The sequence below is a fragment of the Bombus vosnesenskii genome, unplaced genomic scaffold, assembly GCF_011952255.1.
Source record: "Bombus vosnesenskii isolate JDL3184/JDL3185 unplaced genomic scaffold, Bvos_JDL3184-5_v1.1 scf7180000013316, whole genome shotgun sequence".
In the NCBI taxonomy this organism is placed as follows: domain Eukaryota; kingdom Metazoa; phylum Arthropoda; class Insecta; order Hymenoptera; family Apidae; genus Bombus; species Bombus vosnesenskii.
In genome coordinates, this window is record NW_022882962.1 from 4,447,088 (window position 1) to 4,471,208 (window position 24,121).

Sequence of the window (24,121 nt, forward strand, 5' to 3'; positions counted from 1 at the left end):
GATCGCGTTAGACGAACTCGATTGGGGTGCCTACGCAGCCGGAACCGAACGAAGGATGGAAAGCTCTCCGTCAACCCTTGACAGCCATTTCTTTTCTCTCCAACCCCCGACCCGACAATTTTGATCGATATCTTTAATTTTTACTCGACGACTCACGACTTCCAGCAACTTCGATTTTTGTTACTTCATAGATCGGTGAGAAGAGATAATAACAACTAGATCGAAAAATTTCAATCCATAACTGGTACAATTATCATAAACGTAACTTCGAGAGGTTTCGAAAAGTTTCTTTCGTTTTATAAGGAAATAATAGACGCACAATGTTTTTTTGTTTTATATCAGTTTATCGAATTATGCAGGAACGTAATAATAGAAATAGAACGATATGGATCACACCTAATTTAATAAAATAATATAAAACAGAAATTGTTGTTCATCCATTATCACCTTATGAAACGAAAGAAACTTTTCGGACAACCTAATATAATATTTCCTCTTTCGTGATATAGGAAAGAAACTTTCATTTTTCCTCTTTTATTGTTAATTTTTATCTGTTACCGTAAATCTCGGAATACCAATTAAAATTAAACAATCTGACCGGAGAGTGCAAATTGTTTCAATTGTCCGTTACCCAATGGCAGCGGTTAAACGTTAAAGAAGGATAACAATTACGAAAGAAACGATTGTTCGAGAGATGTCGGATTTCTGCGTGTGGTAAACGAACGCGCGTTTACATCCACATTTTACGATGTCTTTCGTTCAAGAAAATCGCAGCCATGGATTTCCACGTGCTCCATTCTGCCCGCTGCCGACTCCTTTGTCGACTGGTTAAATTTTCATATTTCTATGCATCTTGTAACGAGCCGAAACGCTAACTTCATTCTCCGTGCCTGCGTACCTTCTTGCCGGCAGACATGCCAGAAAAACGATGCTATTAATATTAACGCGACTCGCAGCAGGATCCGATGTTGCGAAAGTTTCGAAGTTTCCCTGACAGTGAGGAGTGCGAACCGTTTTGTTGTAAAATTCTGGCAAATTTCGTGCTTGATTTTCCGGATTAAACTCCTACCTGATAGCGATCTACTACACTTTGAGACACTTCCTTCGATTCTAGAAAACTTCAAAGGCTGTTCATAAATTTCTTCCTCTTTCGATTTAATGATAAAAGTCTTCGAAAAGTCTTCTCGAGGATTCTTAATACTGTATACGTATTACACGGATAAGATCACCGACGAAGCGCTGTTTCAAGGCTCTTTAAAGTAACTATCGATCAGCTTAAATCTGTTGCAAGTACCATTTGTATTGGAACAGATTTCCAAGGTTCGATGCAGACAAGATAATAATCACACAAAACGATATCGAGAGATTTATATTTCCTTCTTCGAATGTTAAAACTTCTGTTTTTCGATTCGTGAATGTACGTTGAATTTGATTCCATCGCTAAAACTAACCATCGTTGAAACTAACAATATTCGCGAAAGATCGTCGAGTATTTTAACGATGCTTGGCGCGAGAATATCTGCCGGATATTTGGGAAAATTTTAAGGCTTGGCGCATCTGATAATCCGGTATCTGAGAATCGCGCACCGAGCAAGGGTGCATTGTGCGCAACGTACACGAGGGTGTATTAAGTGCGCGTCCCTATATAGCTCATTCAACGCAATCACGATCGTAGATAAGACCTGTCACGATCTCGCGACGGGGAACTCCACGGCCGTTCGTTTTCCTCCGTTCATTATACAAACGCGATGGTTTACGTCCGGAACTCGCTTAGCGTCTGTTCCGTCTTCGCCATGGACGATCAACAACGATAGAAGGTACTCGTCGTCGGTGTGATTCATCGTGATATCTGCGATTTATCTTGCGCGAGAAGCTTGCCCGAACATACTCGGCGCCTACAACTTGATCGACATATTTAATGCGACGATGGAACATCGGAGAATAACAAATGGTTCATTACTCGAGCAAATATTTTTATATTCCAACATAGAGGATCTAAGAAATTTCATTAAAAATGTCGACGAGATTATCAAGGAAATTGAATCAACGTAAACATAACGAAATGTTGGCGTGGATGAAAGGAAGTAGAAATTTTGTATGATTTTCGTCTTTTACAAAACGATCGATTAATTTGCCACCCGTTGATAATTCGTCGATTCCTCGTTTTTTTAACGCTGTAACCTTACGTAAACGAAATTCTTTCGGTAAGATCCGATTCCGCGAAGCAAATGATATTTCGGTCGCCGAATGTTTTCGCCATTTTCACGCTATCGCACGTGGCCCGCGCGAATATCACCCAATGAAATATCCATTTCCGGAAACTTGTCGGCTCAGGAAGCCTGGCAAATGTTCCAGAAATTACAGCCCTTTGGCTTCGTAAATTCGACCATGATCGAGTAGCTAGCCGATATTGTTTCTATGGTACACACTCATTTCAAAAATAGATAAACAGACGTTGAATTTCAACGAACGAGCTACTTGTTTCTAGCCGAAAAATGAAATTACGGAGTACGGTGAACTCGTAACGATGTCGAAAGAGACCGGGCGCCAAGTTTCACGCGCGTGATAATACGATCGAATGACGGGGCAGTCTCGAAGGACAATCGTACAAGCCTGTCGAGCGTCGAAACGCAATTCATCATGCAGCTCGCCCCTGAAGAATAGGAGGGGAATGGCAAAGAGATTGAACGCGGAAGAGAGGGAGGGAACGCGGAAAAAGGGAAAAGCAGAAAAAGATAGCACGAGGAGAACGGGGGAAAGAGAAAGAGGAAGAAGAAGGGACGAAGAGAGACGATAGAAAGAGAGAAGAAGGAAGAAAAATAAAGGAAGAAAAACGGCCGCAGGCCCTGTAGGTACCCTTGCACGCACTCGACGCATCAATCTTCTTTGCCAACAATGTTCGCGTAAATTACCCTCATCGATATCAAAGTGACGAGGGTGGTAGGCGGCGTCGCTGTTCCCAGCTATGGTGCTGGCGGAAGAGACCAGCCCTTATCTCGCGCCAGTCAGAAAATTGAGTTTACAAAGATTCCATCGTCGAGCAGAAGGCTCTTACGTGTCCCTTTCCTCCGCCCCGTTCACGAATTCGCGCTTCGGAATTTTACTCCGGTTTAAGGGATTTTCGTATCTTTCGGAATGTATCGCAGGTGGAAATGATATAGCAAGTTCGTAAGTTATATCGTTAAGTAGAATCATCTATTAATCTAAGTTAGAGTCACTCGCAGGCAGCTGTGTTTCTTCAAGTTTATTTCTACCTTCGTTAACAGTTCAACGATAATACGAGTTAGAAATTATAGTCGTTATAGTCGTTCTGGTGTATAAAGAGATGACCTTTTTCAGATACGCTACGAAAGAATTTATATCCTCCGAAACGCCTCAAATTGGTTGTTTCGATCTTGGAAGTTGGAAAACGTTAATTACCGATCAATAGGAGTTGAATGAAAACCATGAAGACACTGTCACGTCAAGTAATTTATTACTATTTCGAGAAGCTTTACTATCGCAGAACGAAATTGTTCGTTAATAGACAATTTATATTCGACAATTTCGACAGGAAATTGTCTATAAAATCGGCATAGACGAAAATCTATCTACATGGGAAAATGATGAAAGGAGATTTCGTTGCTGCGTAGCTAGGATTGAGGTTTCTGCTTTACGATCCTCGTTTCTACAGATCATCATACGTTGCTAAGGCCTAACGGCCTGTTGCAGTCCAACCGCGTATACCTGCGTCAATTATTGGCCGTTTAGAAATTCCACGGTTGTCTGCCTGGTGAAACCGATCCGCTTGATGTCGTGAAGCCTATGAATCGCAATTAGTCGATCCTTTTCGGAGTAACCTTTAACTCGGACCTTTTGTTCGTCCCTTTGAAACCCAAGCTGCTTTGCACGTCGGGATCCGCATTGCCAGTGCTTTACAAAACTCGACTCGCGTGTTCGTGTTCGCTTTAAATTCCACTTACTACATGGTCGAAGCTCGTACCTGCCACTTTTCCTGTGGAATTTGTGATTTTCATATGGAAGGGTCGTTGCTGGGTAGAAATTACCTTCGATAATGGCAACAGCCACCGAAGCTGGGAAAAATCGCTGAAAACATGCGAGGCAATTGCGGAAAACAGGAAGCGGGCGCATGGTATCACGGAAAGACTGTACGCGAGCTGACCGACGAGCGCATAGAGCGTACAGACAGCGCAATCGGCCCATAAATTTCCAGTGATACCATGCATCGGTGGTAGCGGCCTAGCTCGAGCGTGCTTCCGATATGCACGGTCGGCTCTGGTCCGAAGCACCGCCTTAAATTCCCCTCAGACGCCTCTAAACAAGACCAAGAAGACGAAAGGGAGAACGTTGAACGTAGCTCTGCAGGAAGAGATTAGAGCGCACGAAAGTTTCGCGGTGCCGTGGCGTCCACGATACTCGGTTTAATGTACCGTTATGATCTTTATGGGGAGCGTTTATAGGCCATTACGATTGAGTTTTCACACCGAAACGGTGTTCCGTAGTCGTGCAATATTTTTTCTCCTCCCGGCACACCGTTGATAACTCGATCTCGCGAGACAGTTGCGCGCTCGCAATTATCGATGAGACGGCCGATTCGAAGTGGATCGTTTCACGTCAAATCGATGCTCGCGAACGATATTAAGGGGAAGAAAGAGAATGAAGAGGCACTCGTTAATAGTAGTTGCCCTCTTTCCAGCACGCCAGGACGTTTCCACTTTTAATCGCGCCTGCGTATATCTTCCACTTTCACCGGACTTTCCTCGGCGACTCTGCGTAATGAAAATCTCCAGCTAACAGGATCATCAGCGACGAATTAAGCGAATTTGCAGTAATCGCAAAGGCGGTCGTCACTCCGGCCAGGATCTTTAATTAACGAAGCTTATTTTAATCATCCCCGATCAACCGTGAAACCCTCCTCTGGCTACGTAATAATCGCGTTCGTTGGAAAAACTTCCGTCCAGCCCTTCCTTCTTTGGTCACGCCGCGATAAATTTTACTGCGTCTAGTATCACGTCGTGCAACAAAATTAATCGGCGCAAAAGCCAGGGGACGGTATTTTTCCGAAAATTATATCGGCGCCGATATTAAAACGATATCATCTTTAATTTTCGCGGAAGAACGTCTCGTGGTAGTTAATCGTAGGATGATAAAGACGAAGAAAATTGCTACTAGAAAAAGCATTTATCGAGAGTGTACGCGATTAAGCTGACGTTTCGTGCAATTAAACAGAACGCTTAATATAGATGGCCTCGGATAAATGCAGAAAATCTGGCAGTTTCGTGTAAACTCTGGAGGCCGCCGAACGATTATCTCAGGATGGTAAACGACTAGCTGTTCTTTCGACAAGAAGCGTGTTAATTTTCCCCGGTTGCTCCCTGTTTCGAGATCACTATGATCGACGACGGTTACTCCCATGGGTCCTCGTATTTATGGGGCTCGAGATTAGCTCGCGAGACCCCGGCGTAACCTTTACGACGAGGAAGAGTCTTTTACGACATTGCGACGTAATCGAACGACGTTATCATCGAGCCTGCCGCATGAGTAACTTTATTGCCTCGCGTTTACCCTTTTTTTCCACAACGTTCCTCCTACGTGTTTTGCATTCTTATTCTAGCTTATATAATGCCGGAATATAACAGGCGATTCTCTCAGCCGAAACGAATGCGAGAATTTGTTTATGGCAGCGCGAAGTTTTTTGAAAGCAAAGGGGAAGAATGAAAATCACGCGTGTCGTTTAAAGACCATTTTTACCACAACGTGCGAGTACTTTGCGTAATTCGTGTATTAGCGGAAATTCGACGAATCCATGGCGCCACATAAACCACCGTAATCATCATCGTCGACGCTTCACCCGAGACTCCAAAATATTTGGCTCGGCGCCGCGACCAACCGCGTTACGTATCTTTCCCGCTTCGTTTCATTGTTCCATCGTTCAATTAGTAAAACAAAACCACGTTTGGCGATCGCTTTTACGATTTATAATAAACCAAATGGAGAAGGGGTGGGCGAGAGTCGATGAGGGTGGGGGACGATGCATTATCGTGCAACCCGGAGCGCATTATTTTCGCGATAGGATCGTCGGCGCAGCCTCGATTCCCTTAATGAGTAACGGTCGATCGAACAATGATTTCGCCGGATTTCGAAATCGTCCGAGAGAACAACGTTGCGTTGGATCAAACCGTCTGGCTCGTACCCTTCACCCGACCAACCTAGACGACCACCGGCAACACACGGGGGTAGATAAAATCTGTATTACGTTTAGGGACGTTGCTGGGCGTGCGTGCACCCCCTTGCAAACCTATTAACGTGCGTGCACGCGTTGCATCGCGACCCATACCCGAGACAGAGACAGAGATAGGAGATGGAGCGAGATCGTTTCTGGATCCACGTGATTTACGCGTGCCGGCGCTGCTCCGAATTCCAAAGCTTCCTATTAACTGGGTGCAGCGCGCGGAATCGCGGCGACGCGGTGGTACGCTCCGCTTCGTGCGTTCCTACGAAATTTGAAAAACGATTTTATCGGCTAGTCCCGATTGCAGTCGTGTTCGAGCGGCGCTCGCGCGATATTTCAACCGCCATGGGACAGCCGCTTAATTGCGGCATACATCTCCGCCCTTAATTTCGCTATTAGCTTCGCATTAAGGCGAAAAACCAAAAAGAAACGGTGCGAGCCGTTAGTCCGACGACAAACAACTCACCTCTTCCTACCCTTCGTTCCTTTCCACCCCTTTGCGCCTTGTTCCAAGGTTTTTCCGTGGGTCGCGCTACTCGGCGTACCAAACGTTAAGGACACTTTAATTGACAAAATTTCGCAGACACACCGCCGCCACCGGCACCGCGACATAAATTTCCAATTTTCGTCACGCAGAAATGGCGAAGAAGTTTAATTGGCGCCGTCCGAAACTTTTAAAGCGTTTCCGCTTGTCGGCTCGGAACAGCGTCTTGTTCGTTCCTTAAAGGGGGTAAAAAGGAGTCTTCCGAGCGGTTTTTACCGTGAAAGCTTCCACTCTGGATGGAACCCGTCTTTCGAATCAATTTTCGACAGTGTTACACCCTAGAAACTCTTGGAAGCCTGGTATTTGCATCACCATCGACCATTAACCAAATTGGCCGCGTCATGCTAATATTCGAAAAAACCTTCTACCATACTGTTTTTGTATACGCTGTGTACTCCTTAATTACGAAATACTTTGGCGTTGCTGCTTCAAAGTATCTCGTTTGTTAAGAGGTTCTTCTTGATATGGACTCGAGGAGAATCGATGAAACGGCTGGATTCGAGGGAATAGACGGTAACGAGATCGAAAGAGTGTTCGCAGAACACCGTCTGCTGGCCGATCTAGCTTCGTTGAACGGGATCGAGCGGTACACTGTTAATCTCGCGCGAATATAACGCGACCATAAATTACCCAAACGAGCGGCTGAGCCACTACGTGGAAAGTGTGCTCCCCGACAGCGGATCTTCGTAGGCAGCCTCGGAGGATAGTTTATGGACTTGATCTTGCGTACTGTTACCTTGATTCTCGGTCATTATCATCGTCGACCTGCACGCGATCAGAACTCACCACCGATACATCGCCGCGGTTCAGGATGTTTGCGCGCTGAAAATACATAGGCAGAGATGGTAATTTCGCGATACCACGTCCGCCACGATAGTACCATATTTATTTTGTCAATAATAATGAACGCAAGGGCGGTGCTGTGTATTTTCTCACAGATTCCGTTCGAACATTGTATCTTCCCGGAAGCGGCGCGCGGCCGACTTCCAGATCTGGACGAGCGATTCTCGCTGGATTCTCGGCTCGTTTAACCTGCCTATTACCGTGCGAAATTTCCCGATTCTCGCGGTTATCTAATACATACGTAATTTTTAATCAAACCACCGAAGCCGGTCTCATCGAGAACATCGGTCGATGCGTTTGTATGTTTCCATCGTACGGAATCTCTCGAACCCATCGTAAAGCAACTCTCGTCTTCGGCACTAAAGCTAATTCCTTTGAAAACGAATCCACGCTGATGCATTTCACGCTACATATCTCAAGTAACATAACTCAAACAAACTTTTGGGGAAAAGCCAAGAGATAGGAAGGTTACGGAAATATTATTTAATTAAACGGATAGTGTTGGCGAAAAGAAGAAAATTCTAGGAAGCGATAATTTAATTAACAACACGGGATTTCGTTATTTTGCTCGATGTGTACTTTAATTCCTTTATACAAACGTAAGAGACGGAAGTATAAAAATGAGAAAAAGACGATCCTAAGCAGGAACCAGAGACGCGGGTGGCTTCCCAAGGAGGAACAGAAGGACTCACGCAAGATACCGTTGCACTTCCGGGAAGGAAGTGTGGTGGGAGCGAGCACGTGGTCGCGCCAACTCACCCCACGGTAGTCGAGGAGGTTCGTCGCGAAGAAAGAAGAAGGTTAGATGGTTGAATAAGGGCGGGAGTGGCGGGAGGCTGCGCGCGCAACCACAGGCCACGCTGCCGCCGGTGGGTCGAGAGTGAGCCGCGTGGTCGGCCCGCTTCAGTAACTCCGATACCTTCGAGCGAGCGAGTCACGTCCGATTTCGAACCCGACTGCCTACAGAGACGCGCCAAAACTTCTCTTACTCCGAGTATTTCGCGCTTATTTTCGTCCACGCTATTAAATTCAGTAGGCGTATCGCCATCGAAAGGATGCAAAAACACGCTTGCCTTTCCCTCCCATCTTACCGAATAAATTGATCGTTTAGTGAACATCGAACATTTGGTGTACGCTGTTTATAAACACGATAGTCGCGCTATCCAAACAAACGACTTCGAACTCTCGTGTATTCTACGCCGAATATGCGGTCGAATATTCTTGGCGAAGAGTGAGTGAATTTCGTAAATCCCATCGGATGTTTGATATATACGCGAAACTTTGACAACGGTGACTTGTGTAATTCTCCAAACATCGAGCTTACGAAACGACTGTCGAACGACTGAAACTTCCGTGTAATGTTCGTCTGATTTTATTCTTCGACTCTACTCGTCTGTTCGTCGTTTTACTTTTTACGAATGATTTTCGCTATGAAGGCGATTTATTACCTTACGATTCTCTGGACCATCGCAATCCCGGTGTTGTGCGAACCCGTGAACGTGCCTATGAAACCGAGATTGAACATTCTCAAGTGTTGTCGACACAACGAGGAACTGGTGAAAGAATCTGACAACGAGACAGACACGAGGACTCGTTGCAGACCGACCAAAAACGAATGGAAACCTATTATCTATTCGCCTTCCAAGGCAGATATGTTGGAGAAACTGCCCATGGAATGGGACATCGTCGAGGGAAGGAGGCCCGTTTGCGATCAGAATTCTGCGTTGATCTACGTACCCTACCGCATCACCAATCCGTTCGTGCTCATAGACGATGGCCACGCGGTCATCAACATTCACACGAACGAAAGATACGAGCCGAGCGAGTATTGCGCCGATTCGAACGCTCTTCTAGTTTGCATGAAGAATAAAACGGAAGGAAACCACGCGGCCGCCACAATGAGACCACGTATTAGAAAATGCTGCGGAGAAAACGCGACTTTCTACGAAGAAGAGTAAGTTTTGGAATTTGGGTGTCTTGAGGCGTTACGTTAGGTTTTGTTGACGTTCCTTCGATTCGCGCCATAGCTATTGCTTTGATAACAAAGGTAATAAGACACGTCGAGGATAATTGGATGATCCAGTGATATTAGCGTTCTGTTTACAAATAGGTACGCTGCACAGCTACGGAGAAAAACGATATTTCCAAGTATCGGTTCATAACATGTTGACATAAACTTTTACGGTTTTAGCTATTAACGTTTCGAACTGTGATATTTTATGATATGCTCGCATTGGGTTTTTTATTTGCGTTTATTGCGTTTTGTCTGGAAACAGCAAATATATAATTAAATCCTTTTAACGGAACATTATAGTTTACCGCAATTTCTGAAATAGCATAAGTAGTTCCATCTAACATGGAATTTTATATTTCCATATGTCTCATTGGCAGTCTACAACAGGCTTTCTAAACGTCACTTTGATACGTGATATACCATTAGTCTGTAAGAGGTTAAAGGTACAAGGAAACTCGTTTTAGAAACTCTTTTGTAGCTAGTGTCTGTTTCCATAGTTTGTCGGTATAAAATACGTTTGGCTGTTTGATAAACTCGTGATGTTTTTGTCGGAAATTTCTATCAAATAATTAAACGCGCGAACAAATACTGCTGCGAACAGAGTTAATATTTATGTACATATATTTACAGCCACATAAAGCCACTGATAGAGTTCGTATATACATGCACCGAACGGAAAAACAAGAAGGTAAATTAAATTTTATGCGGCTTAATATACAAACGAACCGCATAATTTAGACAAGTTAGAGACGATCGATATTCCTCGCAGACAAATATCCCGGTGATTTGTATTCTAGTGGCAAGCTCGGAGTCGAGAGGAACGCCGGCTAGCTTCGCGAATAACTGTAATCGTTCGGTCGGTTACACGAAATTTATTGGTTTACCCATGCCGGTGTATTTTTATTGAGAGGCGCCAGTTGTCGTTTGACGCGGTCCCTCCGGAAAAAAAAAAAAGAATAAATGTTCGAAAAGTTGCGCGAGGCTTCCCTCGGAAATGCGGTGTTTGCGATGCAAGCGTGACGCTCGAGTAAACAAAAAATGCCGGGTTTCGTTTTAATCGCGCTTTCAATCGTTCAAGCTTGGGCGTTCCGTGGACTTTGTTAGAATTCTATGTGGCCAGCCGGCGCGTTTCCTAGATAAATTCTTGCGATACGAACGATATATGCATTTTTCTTTCTCTTCTTTATCCACTCGTGCTAGCGGTTATGGTTTTCTCTGTCGCTTTGCCTCTATTCGTCCACGTCGAACTTACTTAGTGTAAGATGTCTTCGAAAACCCTAAATATTAGTTCTATGAACCGAGGTTCCCTCGAGACTCAGCGTTATCGGTGGTTTATTGGTTCTCGACGTGAATCTCTTAAACTTGATAGTGAAAGTCTTGTACATCTTAAGTATCTAACATCAAGAATTCAAGAAACGCAACGTAGAAATGTTGAGCGTAAAAGAACAATTATTTCCTAAATAATCATGGCGAATAATTTTTCAATTTATCACACCGTCGAAGGATCAACTGTCCTGGATAAAAGACAGATTTTACGCGAATGAGAAATATGCCGTTTCAAAACAATTTGCAATCCAACGTTAGTCGCTTTTTCTTGCTCAATCCTTCACTCGATAAAAACACAGAATATAGGTATATAGTATTTCTGAATCATCGCTCTTTAATATCCAACTTGTATACAATCGCTACCTAATCCTTTCACCTCAATTTCATCTTACTTAAACGTTTCTACAACACCATTAATCTTACATCACCAACGTATCCAGTCTTTCGTTTCTTCCATTATATTTCTAACGTTAATTTATCAACATCGATGCTTTCGAAACAAAGCGGAGTTCATTGAAAATTTCCATTGCAGACAAACGTGCGTTCTTTCGGAGGAAGCCGCGAATCCGACGCCTTTGCTGCCAAATGCCTCTGCCGCTGCTGAAATCGTGCCTGGCTTTCCATCTTGTCGTCGTTCCGATAATCTTACGATTTTGGGCGACGCTAAGGATGCCCTGTTGTTGCCAGATGGCGGCTTTGAAATCGGCGGCGTCACGTTACCTACTGATCAATTTTGTGTTGAGAGGATCAAGGAACTGAACCACGTGTCCAAGGTCTTCGCGTGTTCCGAGCACGGATCGCAAAGGTGAGTTTGATATATAAATTAAACGTAAAATTAAGGAAGTAAGAAAGTTATCTGGAGGCTTCTCTTATTTTTTTTTTTTTTTTTTAATTATGTTTCCTGATCTAAATCCTTTTGCATAATTGAACTGATATTGTTAGTGACATTTTGCAAGTTATAAGTTAAATTATGTTTCTTTTTTTTCCCTACTACTATGTGAAAGAGAAATCCTAACTGTTCCGATTTTTGATACATACCTGATAAGAATTGAAAAAACGAATATAACCTTAAATATCCCATATATTTTTATACGTTGTTACGAGCCATATACCGAGCTCTAAAACGGGAAAAAATAGTCCGCTATAAAAAAAAAATTCGCTGCCCTGCAACGTTGGAAACTTCAGACATCCTGCTTACGTAACCATACGCACCGATCTTTTACTATTTTTCCACTCGTTTCTCGGACTGGCATTAGGATTTCCTCTCGTTAGCGTCGTTTCTTCGCGTGCCTCCTCAAACGAGCGCAACGAGCGTTCTACTCGACGGACCGCGTTTCTTCGTTAAACAAAATTAAAGTAATGAACGAAACCGCGACTGTAACGCGACTGTCTCTGAATTTCTTCAGCCAAATAAAAGCGAACGAAAATGCAGGTTTCCAGTGAAATCGGTGAATATTATCAGAAACGTATAGATCTTGCGACTCGCAGCCGTAAAGCACGGGCTCGACGCTTTTTCACTCGTTTTTGTAATTTATTTTTAATCGATCGACAATCGATCGATTCACGCTTTTCAAGAGGGCAAGCTGGATCAAAGCGCGTCCTACTTGGAGGTTCGAAGCACGAATCGACTTTTTGTCCGGTCCGAGTATCGGCTGTCTCGATCTGGATTTATCGTACGGCTTAATTGCATCCTCGATGGTCGAGGTTCGGCGCTGGCCGCTTCTCTCCGCTTCGACAACACGAGAAAAAGTCGGTTCCTTCACTTTCACTTCTCTCACCAAGAATTTCTAGGTCACGTTCGTGCGATCGCGATGCGCCGCATCATCCGTGAACACATTTCCGTACGAGGTGGTGTATCGTGCTACTTGAAACGATGGCTCGTATCGATGACAAGATGAAATTCAGATTCCATATTTCGTTGCTATATGAAACACGAACTTGACGTATTCGTGTAATTTTTTACGATAGAAAAATATACGTATATGTAACGTGAAACATCTTACACGTCGTAGCTTGAATTCATCATGATCGATGGTCGAAAAGGACTTTTTTTTTTATCAAGTTTCGCGTTATCAATTCTTTTTATAATAGTTACATCGTCCAAATTGTATCGTTGAACTTTCTATTCGAAAACGACTGTAATAGAACGCTCGACACAAGAGTCTCGGAAATTGCACTCGGAAAACGTGTGGACGCGTACGCTTGTCGCGTGCAATTTGCAAAACAACGCTCGAAACTCAATTAACGGGACCGTTTACATGTGGTCGCGCGGAGGGCAGCTCTTTCACAAGCAAAACCCGGCCTCTGCGTAACGTTTTATTTCGAATAGAAGGTGGTCGATGTTTATTTACACAATGATCGTGATTATTCGTAGAAAAACCCCTGTCTTAGGTGGACCGACGAAAGAAAGCGAATACCTACGCGTAGAAAGCGCTACGCATCGTACATATGCCACGCATAATGAGCGTGAACGTTCGTGGTGCATGACTACACGCGCTGATTAGTTAGAAAACAGCCATATGCTTTTTTTCCTGTCCGCTGTCGGAGACACGGTTCTCCAACAGAGAAGCGATGAACGACGTGACTAAGCCCGAGATACCCTCACGAAACTCGGAGAAACGATTTCACCGGCGAGACTTTCACTGGCGAGGCTGGAGAGAATGGAGCGTCGATTTGCGTCGAAATTCGAGTATCGAGACACGAATGCGCGTTTCGTGGAACGAACAGGATGTTCCTGGAATCGAAACTGTCGACAGAGTGTCACAGAAGCGATCGGTGCTTGTAATGGCAAACAGTGTCTGTTGCAACGTAACGCAATAAAATCACTCGATCCTATATATCGCGTGAAAAAGACGCAATAGCCCCTCCAATAGACCGAAGCTTTGAATCAACGACTAATTACGCGAATTTTTAACAATAAGATAATTCACCGTTGACCGAAAATTTAACTTCTAACAGTCTCGAAATGTTTCGAGGAAAGATCCGCGCAGAATTGCAATCACGTAGATCAGACTCGCGTTGTTCGAGGATCAACGAGATTCTAATTTCGCGATATCGGAAGAAATTGAAACAGATTCATAAAGAGGCACGCAGAGAATAAAAAACGAATGCTTTTCTTGGTAAACTTTCAGGCCCATAATGCAGGCAGCCGACATCAGATTCACCTTGTACCCTGTGGGCTTCATCATTAGCGCGGTATTCCTGGCAGCCACGTTGGCCGCCGGTTGGTTGCTGCCAGCCTCTCATCACGTTCTGCACTGGCGTTGCCAGACTTATCATGTCACCTGCCTGATGCTCGGTGATCTCCTCATGGCCATCATTCAGCTCGCCGGTGACTCCCTGCACGGCGCATTCTGCAAGGTGGTCGGTGAGTCATTGCGCTTTATGTTTATCCCGTCCTTTTACATATATCGCATTGCAATCTTGCACGATTAGAACATCGCAATTAATCGATCGTTTCCTGGATAATTTAGATCAAGCGTTACGTGTTGTATGGAACCAAAAATATCCTGATACGTACTTACGAAGAGGAGTGTATTTCTTAAACGAAAGGTTACAGTTAGAACGACGAAAATTAGGGAAAATTACAGTATACTTTATTACGAGAAGATACACTATGTTTTCTATTCGGTTTGACACTATATAAAAGCATCGTGCAAATCTTTGGATACTCGATTCTTGAGATCCCCCTAGAATCAAAGACCCCGGAGCCACCGTTGTTAATCATTCGAGGTTCGATCATGCGGAACATGCGATTTCTCGCGAAATTAATCAACGACCAGCTTGTCGAACCGACGTTACCAGGAGAACGCGTTCCGCGGCTCGTTTTGATCTCTCCCTGCGTAGCGAATTTTTGCTCGTTTCACAGGGAACAATCGGCGGTGCTCACTCGTAACGCGCGCCAGCTATGCGAGCAAATATACACCGATGGAATTCGAATCGGCCAGGGCGAAGCTTTATTTGCTGTGCGCCATCCCACCAACTCCAGGCTAATTATTCGGATAATCGTGCTAATCCCTCGGCAAAGCTTCGCTTCTCCGTTTCGCTCGTTTCGATCGCGAGAATCGATTACAGCGTACACCTGCGAGCTATCCAACGGATGGTCTCGTCTGTGTCCACGAGTAACAGCGACTCTCATTTGCATCTCCGCTCGTTTCCGGCATTATCGCTTTGTAGTCGGCCTTTTTCGCATCTCTCTCTCTTTCCCCTCTACGTCCCTCGTCGTGGCCAGATTTAACCCGACCCATTCCGCGGGGTAATTATGTTGCGACCAGGGAAACCGGTGAATTTGCATCGAGCGTATTTCTTTCCGCGCGCAACGCGCGATCCCTTTGCGCGCCGGATCCACCAAGTCTCGCGGCTATTTCCGTTCCCCAGCCACCGGTAAATTTTCACCATAGGATCGCTCGTCCGTTTGACAGAGTACGGCGATTGCGCCCTTTGCGTCCTTTCACCTGATACCGCTCCGCTTCGCGTTCATCGATCGATCAATAGTCTTTGGACTTTTTTGCGCTTTCTACCGTGATATATTCTTTGGTAAATATATTCTTAAACAACAGATAAGAGAGCGAAGGATCTCTCTCGTTCGTGTAGACTCGTGTGCGTCCAAGTAACACGGAAAGAGGAGAAAGTAGGACATCGGCTGACCTACAATCGGACTCTCCACGGGTTGCTCTTCTTGCTCTTTTTCTTCCTTTTTCTTTTCGTCCCTTCTTCCACCAAAGTTTTCCTTCCCTAAGGTCTTATCGCCCTGTTCTCGAACCTTTTACGGACGAAGTTTATTGTATTGACACAGTTTGGTGATGAATTTGTTTGGTTGGCTAGAAGCAACTGGGCGCAACGTGTTGTAGGTTTGTTGGGAGAGACTAATGGTCCGAGTGACGACAGCGATTGTTTAGGAGATTACGCTTCCTAATAATGACATCACGGGCAATTTTTGTTTTCCGGGTTTTTACGCTTCTGATTTCGTTATGGCACGTTTTAAGCGAGATCGTGGAATTAGTTGGAAGTTCACTTTTGTTCGAAATACTTGGTCTGCCTTGTGCGAGGAGATTGCATAAGCGTGTCACGTTATACTTCCTCAGACATCTTACGCGTGGAGAGATAAAATGAGCAAACAGACGCATTTTCAAGGAGAGTCGAACTCGATGGAAGCCAATCTACTGTTCTATTTCTTACAATTACAACCGCTAACACGACGAGCCTCTCAGAATTCAAACTCATTTACTCCGCTGTACGTTAATTTTTCAATTTCTCGTTACTCGATCGCGCATTTTAAACTTTGTTTCATGGATAACGTATCTGTATTTGAATATGTGAGTCTCTCGGAGCTCTACTTTACGGTAATTCCTTCGTTTCATTGCATAGGTACACGATCCACATCTAGTTTCGAGGAAACGATTTATTTACTTCTGTAAGTTCGTTCGTCGTAAGATACGACACAAATAACAGTAAATTCTAAGGTAAGTTCAAAAAGCAACGATCGTAAGATGGTCGTATTTTTGTATTTTTCAACTTGCGGAATCGATGGAACGTGGCTTCGCGACTTCTTAACGGTTCGTGTGTACGCATATCGTCTAAAAGAAGAAGGAAGACGTCAGCTGTTATGACGCAACAAACAAATATAAAAGTACGCGGTCGATTAATTTTACTGAAATTTACAACCGTCACGATTACATATCGCTAAATTCGTGTTCCGTCATCTGGCTAAATTATTACTGTTCGACTTTCTGAAACGTAACTGGCATAGTTCCATAAATGCACAGGAATAATCGTAAATCGCGAAGTGAACGTTATAAAAATATTTTGCAATATCCTCGTCCCTTTTTACTTCTTAATTTATGGATCGGTATGTAGTTTCTATGAGCTTATATCTAACAGATACCAAGAACTACGAACAAAAAAAAAGACTAGACACGGTATTGGAATCGAACAGTTGCACAAGCAATCGAAAATTCAGCTGACTCGTCGGCGATCGAGCCGGGAAAACGAATTGGATTCGACTCTGTACTCATTTCATCGTAGCGGAAGTATTAAAATTCATGAGCGTTTTTAATTCGATTAGTTCGGTCGTCTTTCAGGAACCGACTACGACGGCGGCAACAGTAGCCGGTTAAAAATTCAACTCGATTATGTTCGCTCGGTGAAATCTAGTTTCCCCGAACTGTTAACTTCTTCTCCCTGAGGCCTCTCGCAGTGCTTCGCGGCCAGAATAATTTGTAGCCGGGGAAATCTCATCGGTTCTTAAACCGTGGATCGTGCTCGGACTTCTGTTTCCAAATCGATCGGTGATTCCGTTTAGAATCAGCTACATACACGCTATGTCCAGTTCGTCGAAAGCTATTAGCGAAACCGACGTATTTGAGAAAGCACCAGGACCACCGGTTCTACTGTTGACTCGATCGAAAGTTGGAATTTATTTTTCCATTGCCTCAAGTTCGCGGAAGCCCTCCGTTTCCTGTTACCTGTTTTCTCGCTGAAAATTCTACGCACTACTCCGCTGCTCGTTTTATACTGGCCGATACAATATTTGCGTAACGGAAACCTTGAAGGATGATCGGATCGATAAAAAATAAATTTTTACTCGTCACTGGAGATCGTTGTGTGTTTATCCTGGTACGTGCGGTTTCTTCAGGTAGCCACCACGTTCGAGTTCCAACGCTAGCACGATATCTTCGATTACGCGCCGCGCAAGCGGCGTACAATTTTACGCTAGCGTGACGCCACTTCGATCAACCAAAGAATTTCCCCGCGACGTTTAACACGTTCCGTGCCAGACCGATGTTTGGTTACTCTTTCGTTCAATCACGTTGCTACGATTAATAGTTTTGCCTATGCCTTACAATTGTTTTTTGTACTTCAAATAACACGATTATAAAGAAAAGGCTGTATCGTTTAAGATGTGTTAAACGTCAAGGCAATAAATTTCATTTTTATGGAATTGTTTCAACAAACACACGGTTGAACATTTACTCTGCCAAAATTCCAAATGATTTGAATGGAAAGTTGAGCGTGCGGCGTATACACACGGAACGCGTTAACGGTATCGCGATTGTCTCCCATCTTTTCTCGTTGTTCTCGAGCCGTAGGAAAATGTCAATGCGGAGACGTTATTGTTTCGTAGAACTAGATTGTTACGTATCGATGGCCTTGCAACGTCACGGCATCGAAAAACGGGTTAAACGCTCATTGCCGCAATTACGGGACTTTTTCAGCGTTTTAGACGACAGTCGGCCAGTGCCGGTATGCGGTCAAAGCGATTACACGGACGGGTTATGCCGTTTTTTTTTCGTTGAGGTTGCATTGCGATTTACGAACGCGTGGCGTAACGCGCGTATGCTCTGACGCGCGTGTGTTGCGTGCAAGGTTTACGCTGGTCGGTTCTTCGATCCTGTTAGATGGAAATAGGAGGCATCGCGTGGAACAGGTTGATCGCCATAGGTGTCCGTGATGTTACAGTAGCTTCCAGGACTTTATTCCTGATTTATAACGCTGTTGGGATTTGGAATGTTTCAAAGTCGTTACAATTTTAACTTAAAAAATATCTTTCTATCTTTTTTCCTTTCTTTTTTTTTTTTTTTGTATCGCAGTTGATAAATGAAAATGATTTTCTGTGCTGTTTATACAACCTCGTTCAGATTAATCAAGTTGTATGTTTGCATCCAAGTAAATTGAAATTCAAGTACTTCTCAAGCAAGTAGTATCGTAGCTTCGCTAACGCGAAACTGCTATTTTCACTTAAAGTACACTTATTCTTCCAAGTTTCAAGCGAAGCTCAGATTCTCTCGACGGTTCTTTGACTTTAAAAGAACAGGAGTTCCTTCCCAAGTAACTTGAAGTTATTTCCAGTTTCATATCTGGTAATATCGGTTTACCAAATGGTAACCAAGTCGACTGTCTCTATTTTCTTCATACTTGATGTACGTAATATTTTTATTATATTTACGCTTTATAGTTAATGTCTCACATACTTAATCGCTGCCTTCAACGTTATTTTCCATTGTGTTATTATTATTATTTATTAGTATTATTTATTAGTATTATTATTATTATTATTTATTAGTATTATTTTCCACTTACAACTCCTACGTATCTTTCAGCACATTCAGGTCGTTCAGTGAATTTTATCCGCAACTGAACCAAAGGCGTTTATACTCAACTTTACGTACAAATTTCCTCCTCGTAAAGGAGTTAATTCGGTTGATACACCCGGTATATAAGGGAATGCCTTCATCTCGTAACGCTTTAATTGCGCTCGTTCGCAAGTATCCACGTTCCCGTGGCTCGACTCTCTCCGCAATGGCTCGTAGCTCGATTCACTTTTAATTACTTTCGACCTTGCAAATATCTGTCGTGTCTGGAGCCGGATGACTTCATGGAAACTCTCTTCTTCCGGCGCGTACCATCGAGGCGTGACTTGACCTTCGCCAACGATCCGCGTTGCGTTGTATCGTAGTTCTTTTCTATTCACTTACGTATCTAACTTCGATAGCCGTGGAATAATTGCGCGTTGCGTGTCGTCCTTTCTCGTTCCACGACGCCCAAGAAAACTACGCGATCCTGCGTCTTCGTTGCTTTTCTTTCCAGAAAGAGTCATCGTGAAGGTAAGAAACGTTACTCGACTTGTTGATCTTTCTCGTGTTACCTTATTTCCTAAGAAAACACCGCGACCCGACATCGTTTCGCCGTGACTTTGGCCGAGAGGCAGCGTACACCCTTTTATGGGGAACCCTCGTCGATAGCGTATTCCGAGCGACAAACTGGAGGAGATTGAGAACGCTACGCCGGTTTCCATTCCTGCCTTTCGATCAGTTCCATATTTTGCTGTGATGCGTGTGCAAGCTTCGAACCAATAGCGTATTGTGAATAGCAGGACGATCGGAGTGCCGAAACGGGCAGTTTGTAATTTTTCATTGAAATCTTGTCAATTCGATACGTAGATGCAGCGGAGTATTTTTCGAAATTTGAATGATTTTAAAGTACAGCTCTGGCTAGAAGCTTGGAGTCGCGTTATCTATTCTGTGGAATTTTAGAATAAATTAGATTGGAATTTTATTTCCTTAGGAAACAAATAGAACATCCGTTGAATGTATATTGGCTTGGCTACTAAGCGATTGCGAATTACCTCATTGGATGGTAATTGCAAAATGAATGAAATGTAAGACCAGTGCCAAAAAGTTCAAGATAGAAACTACACGAAACAAATACGTGTTGCAAATATTTTTCCATGTACACAACCGGCTAAGAATTTGGAATCATTTTCTCAAACGTATCTACATTGAACGAAGACTATCGATCTATTGGGTTGACAACTAAGTGATCGCGGATTTTGTCATTAGGTGGTAATGTCGGTAATTCCTGTTAAGTTTGCCACCCAATATATAGAGAAAGGACAATTTGTTCGAATTTCTTGGGAGAATTAATAAAATACCGTTGAAGAAATTAAAGGTGAATTATTGGATTGACAACTAAGTGATTATGGATTTTGTCACTAGGTGGTAATGTCGGTAATTCCTGTTAAATTTGTCACCCAATATATAGAGAAAGGACAATTTATTCGAATTTCTTGGGAGAATTAATAAAATACCGTTGAAGAAATTAAAGGTGAATTATTGGGTTGACAACTAAGTGATCGCGGATTTTGTCACTAGGTAGGAATGGTAATCATTACCATTCAATACCATGCAATCACTTAGTTGTCAACCCAAGTGATCAGTCTTCGTTCGATGTGGATACGTTTGAGAAAATGATTCCAAATTTTTAGCCGGTTGTGTACATAGAAAAATATTTGCAACGTGTATTTGTATAGTTTCTATCTTGAACTTTTTGGTACTAGTCTTACACTTCACCCATCTGTACTTGTAGACGTGAATTTCTTAAGAACGATGCGTTCCAACGAATATGAAATTGGTTTCAGTCGTTATTTCCTCGTTCTATTTGTCTTTGTTAGAAGATTCAACTTTATTTTCTAGTAATTTCGATCGTGGTCATTTTCGAAGTCTCCTCCTTCGTCGAATGGACCTACTTTCGTTTCATATACGTTGCAGGAATTCGTCGAAAGTTTGGTTCAGCCCAGTTCTCCGATGCAAGTTCTCATTTACGAAAGGGTTCCCTGTTCCGTGATTCTCTGGACCGTCGAGTAAGCCTAAAAAAACGTACAGCAGCCTGGTGGGTGTCTTTCCTCTTTTTTCCTCTTTTTTTTTTTTAACCAACTCGTCCGCCGAGAAGACGACCTATAATCTCTTTTCGTGCAAAGGGAGAAAGTCACCCTTGTCGTGACGCCAGCGATATCCCGGAATTAATGACGGTAAAAAGCACGCTTCCCCGACGAAAAGTCACGGATTTTTGTCCGTACGCCGCCAACCATATTTGTTCTCCAGTTCGTTCCGAGACCGTTCGATATTTCATTTCGCTATTTATACGTTCCAGATGATGACTTCTTGCAAACTCTTTTTACGTCTTGGTTTTTCCCAGAATTCTCGCGTTTAGAAGGAACGCCAGTGGTAGAATCGTCTTAATGTTATTCGAAGAAATCAAGTTACCTTTTACGTAATCGAGCCAAGTAGAAAGAAGCAAATAGAAATCTTTCACTGTCACGAAAAGATATCGATGCAAAGTCGTAATATTCCCTTGCTCCCTGCGTAATAATTTCGATAATTCGATGCGTGGTTCTGTGGCTGTATTGTACCTTCTGCCATCAACAACGAATCGTTTCATAACTATAACTGCTTTACCGAAATCATAGCAGCCTAAACGGCACGCAAAAACGACATTGTTTCCAAGAATTAATTTCGACCGTCCGGATCTTTTTACAGCTACAATTTTAATTCCAAGAGAACCGTCAAACCTCCCTATTTCATCTATTTCTTTTAGCCCGTGATTATGGTTAATTGAAAGATTAGATACACCGGCAGTGTAGCGACACTCGAGGAAATCCGTTATCGTAGGTCGCTTTCTTTCGATGTCAAGTTCGTTTCTCCTCGGGTTGATTAATGACACGGTTAATTAGCCTAAAATAGCGTGGCACGAGCGAACGCAACGGATTCCGTGTTCCCTGACGACAACGTTCTTTTTCATTCAAACGCGTTGGCTCGCTATGCTCAGTCTGTACAGTGTACAACACGGTTGGCGTTCGCTTATCGTTGCTTGTTCCCTCTTTGTGGGGTAGCAGAGGGAAACCCTTTCCGTGTTCGCTTGCCTCGAACACTGGTTACGTTTCAAAGTCGCCAGGGAGAGATAATCGAAGTAATTGTTTCGCTGGAGATTTATAGGGTAAGATGCGTGAAGATTGGTGTCAAGAGCAAGGGGTAGATAATTGTTGGTATAACGACAAAGCCAAATTACCCTGTGGGGAGACCAGAATTTACTGTTAATCAGAATCGATAGGCCGCGAAGTTTTAGCTATTTATAGAAAATTTAAATACGCAAAAATATACAAAATGTCCAAAGGTAGAATACTTATTATAATATTTAGAGAGTGGAACAAGTTTCTCGACGTGTTCCATTTCTTTCCAGCCCCGGTTATAAAGATATAAATTCCTATAAAAAGACACGCTCAGCGATGCGAAACTTCTTGAACGTGACGAACAATTTTCTCAAATATAATCAGAGTTTCGATTAATACATCTCCATCGTCATTTTTCAGATAGACTGTGTATTTCAAACGTACAGTTGCATAAGAAATTGCATAGTGATTCTTGAAACCTCCAACCCCATCCCCCTTTCACATAAAGCGTAGGATTATGATTTTTAAATTGCCCTGCATTCGAGCTCCGCGTGAGTTGTAGGCAGAGGAATGGGCTATCCGTCTTCTAGGCCGGAAATTACACAGTCCTTAAGAAGTTGCGAAACTCGGTTGTTCCGATTGCTTAAGAAACTTTTCTCCCTGTGAATATTGCTTTCCCCGAGAGAACGCGAACTTTCGATTCGCTGGTTTTAATACACTTTTTACGAGTCCACGGAAAATTGTCACGCTTTCGCGATTTTATTATCTGCGTATACACGGTGTACGCTCCGTTTGTTCGACAACGCGAAATCAGAAGCACGAGCAGAGTTTACAGGAGACTGAAACACAGAGGAAACAAGATCTGGACGACGCGAGATCACACGTTATAAAACGAATAATTCGTAATATTTATTCGTTCGTCATACGGTCAGTGAACGCTGGTAATTTGAAGCAATTTTAAGAAAATCCTGAAGTTTGGAACTTCGGTGATAAAGTTAGGGTAATTTGGTGCGTATATCGGAGAACAAGTTAGAACGTAGAGAGAAGAAAGAATTGCTCAGTTTCGTGAAAGAGAAATAAACGAGACTATTCCTTTATGCCAGCAGCTATCATATTTTGGCTCGAGCATGGCACTCGGCATAGAATGTAACGTTACAGTCCTTGGTTCTGCCAAGCCATATGCATCGGTACGACCAAGATATCGTTTTAAACGGAGGAAAGAAATATTCGTTGTTTAATAGAACAGTATACGAGATATAAAGTTTCAGTAGATTATTACGACTAATACGGAATAAGTCGATGTACACGTCACTCGATCTGTCCAACGAATAAATGTCTTTTTATAACAAACGATAAATTGTAATTCCTATTCGAAAAGCTCATGTGTAGACACTGACATAATGTGTTTTATATTGGTCAATTAACGAATATTTGTTCCTATGGAATAACGCGTAAAATACGCTTGTCTGGCCACGAATGATCGTTTCTATTGACGTAAGCTAAAATTCTATTAAAATTCTTCCTCCAATTTAATTCAATTACAAAAAGAAGTTTCGATAAAGAGCGCTCAACTGTTCTAATCCTGTCAACGTCCAATCGTTGTTCTCTTCGTCGTTCTTTAGCACCCCATAAAAAACTAGATCGTAAATTCTTGTCTTGCCAGTTTATTACGTACTTCTGCCACCTCTCTATGAGTTCCACTTATCCAATTAGCCATTCGCCGTACAGTCAGATCCTCGACCAGGGTTTACAACGACACCTGGAAAAATAGCTCGTAAAAGGTGTATGCAACGACGAAAAGCTGACGAGAAGGATTTTCTCGAAAGTCCTCGACGGTTCCGCGCGCGGCGTGGCATTTTATCCGGCGGCAAATCGCGGCGTGCCATTTTTATGTTTGCAAGCCCCGGCGGCGCGGAGGGTGGAAAAGGGTGATTAAAG

At 43.2% G+C, this 24,121-nt stretch overlaps 1 protein-coding gene across 1 annotated transcript in view; it reads left to right on the forward strand.

The window, feature by feature from the left end:
• The first annotated feature begins 8,521 nt into the window (after positions 1-8,521).
• Positions 8,522-24,121, forward strand: part of LOC117235434 (probable G-protein coupled receptor Mth-like 1) — a 153,662-nt gene continuing 138,062 nt past the window's right edge. The window contains exons 1-3 of the mRNA XM_033497446.1: positions 8,522-9,573; positions 11,492-11,764; positions 14,091-14,326. Coding sequence (XP_033353337.1) covers positions 9,038-9,573; positions 11,492-11,764; positions 14,091-14,326 — 1,045 coding nt within the window. The 5' untranslated portion in view covers positions 8,522-9,037. The remainder of the gene's footprint in view (positions 9,574-11,491; positions 11,765-14,090; positions 14,327-24,121) is intronic.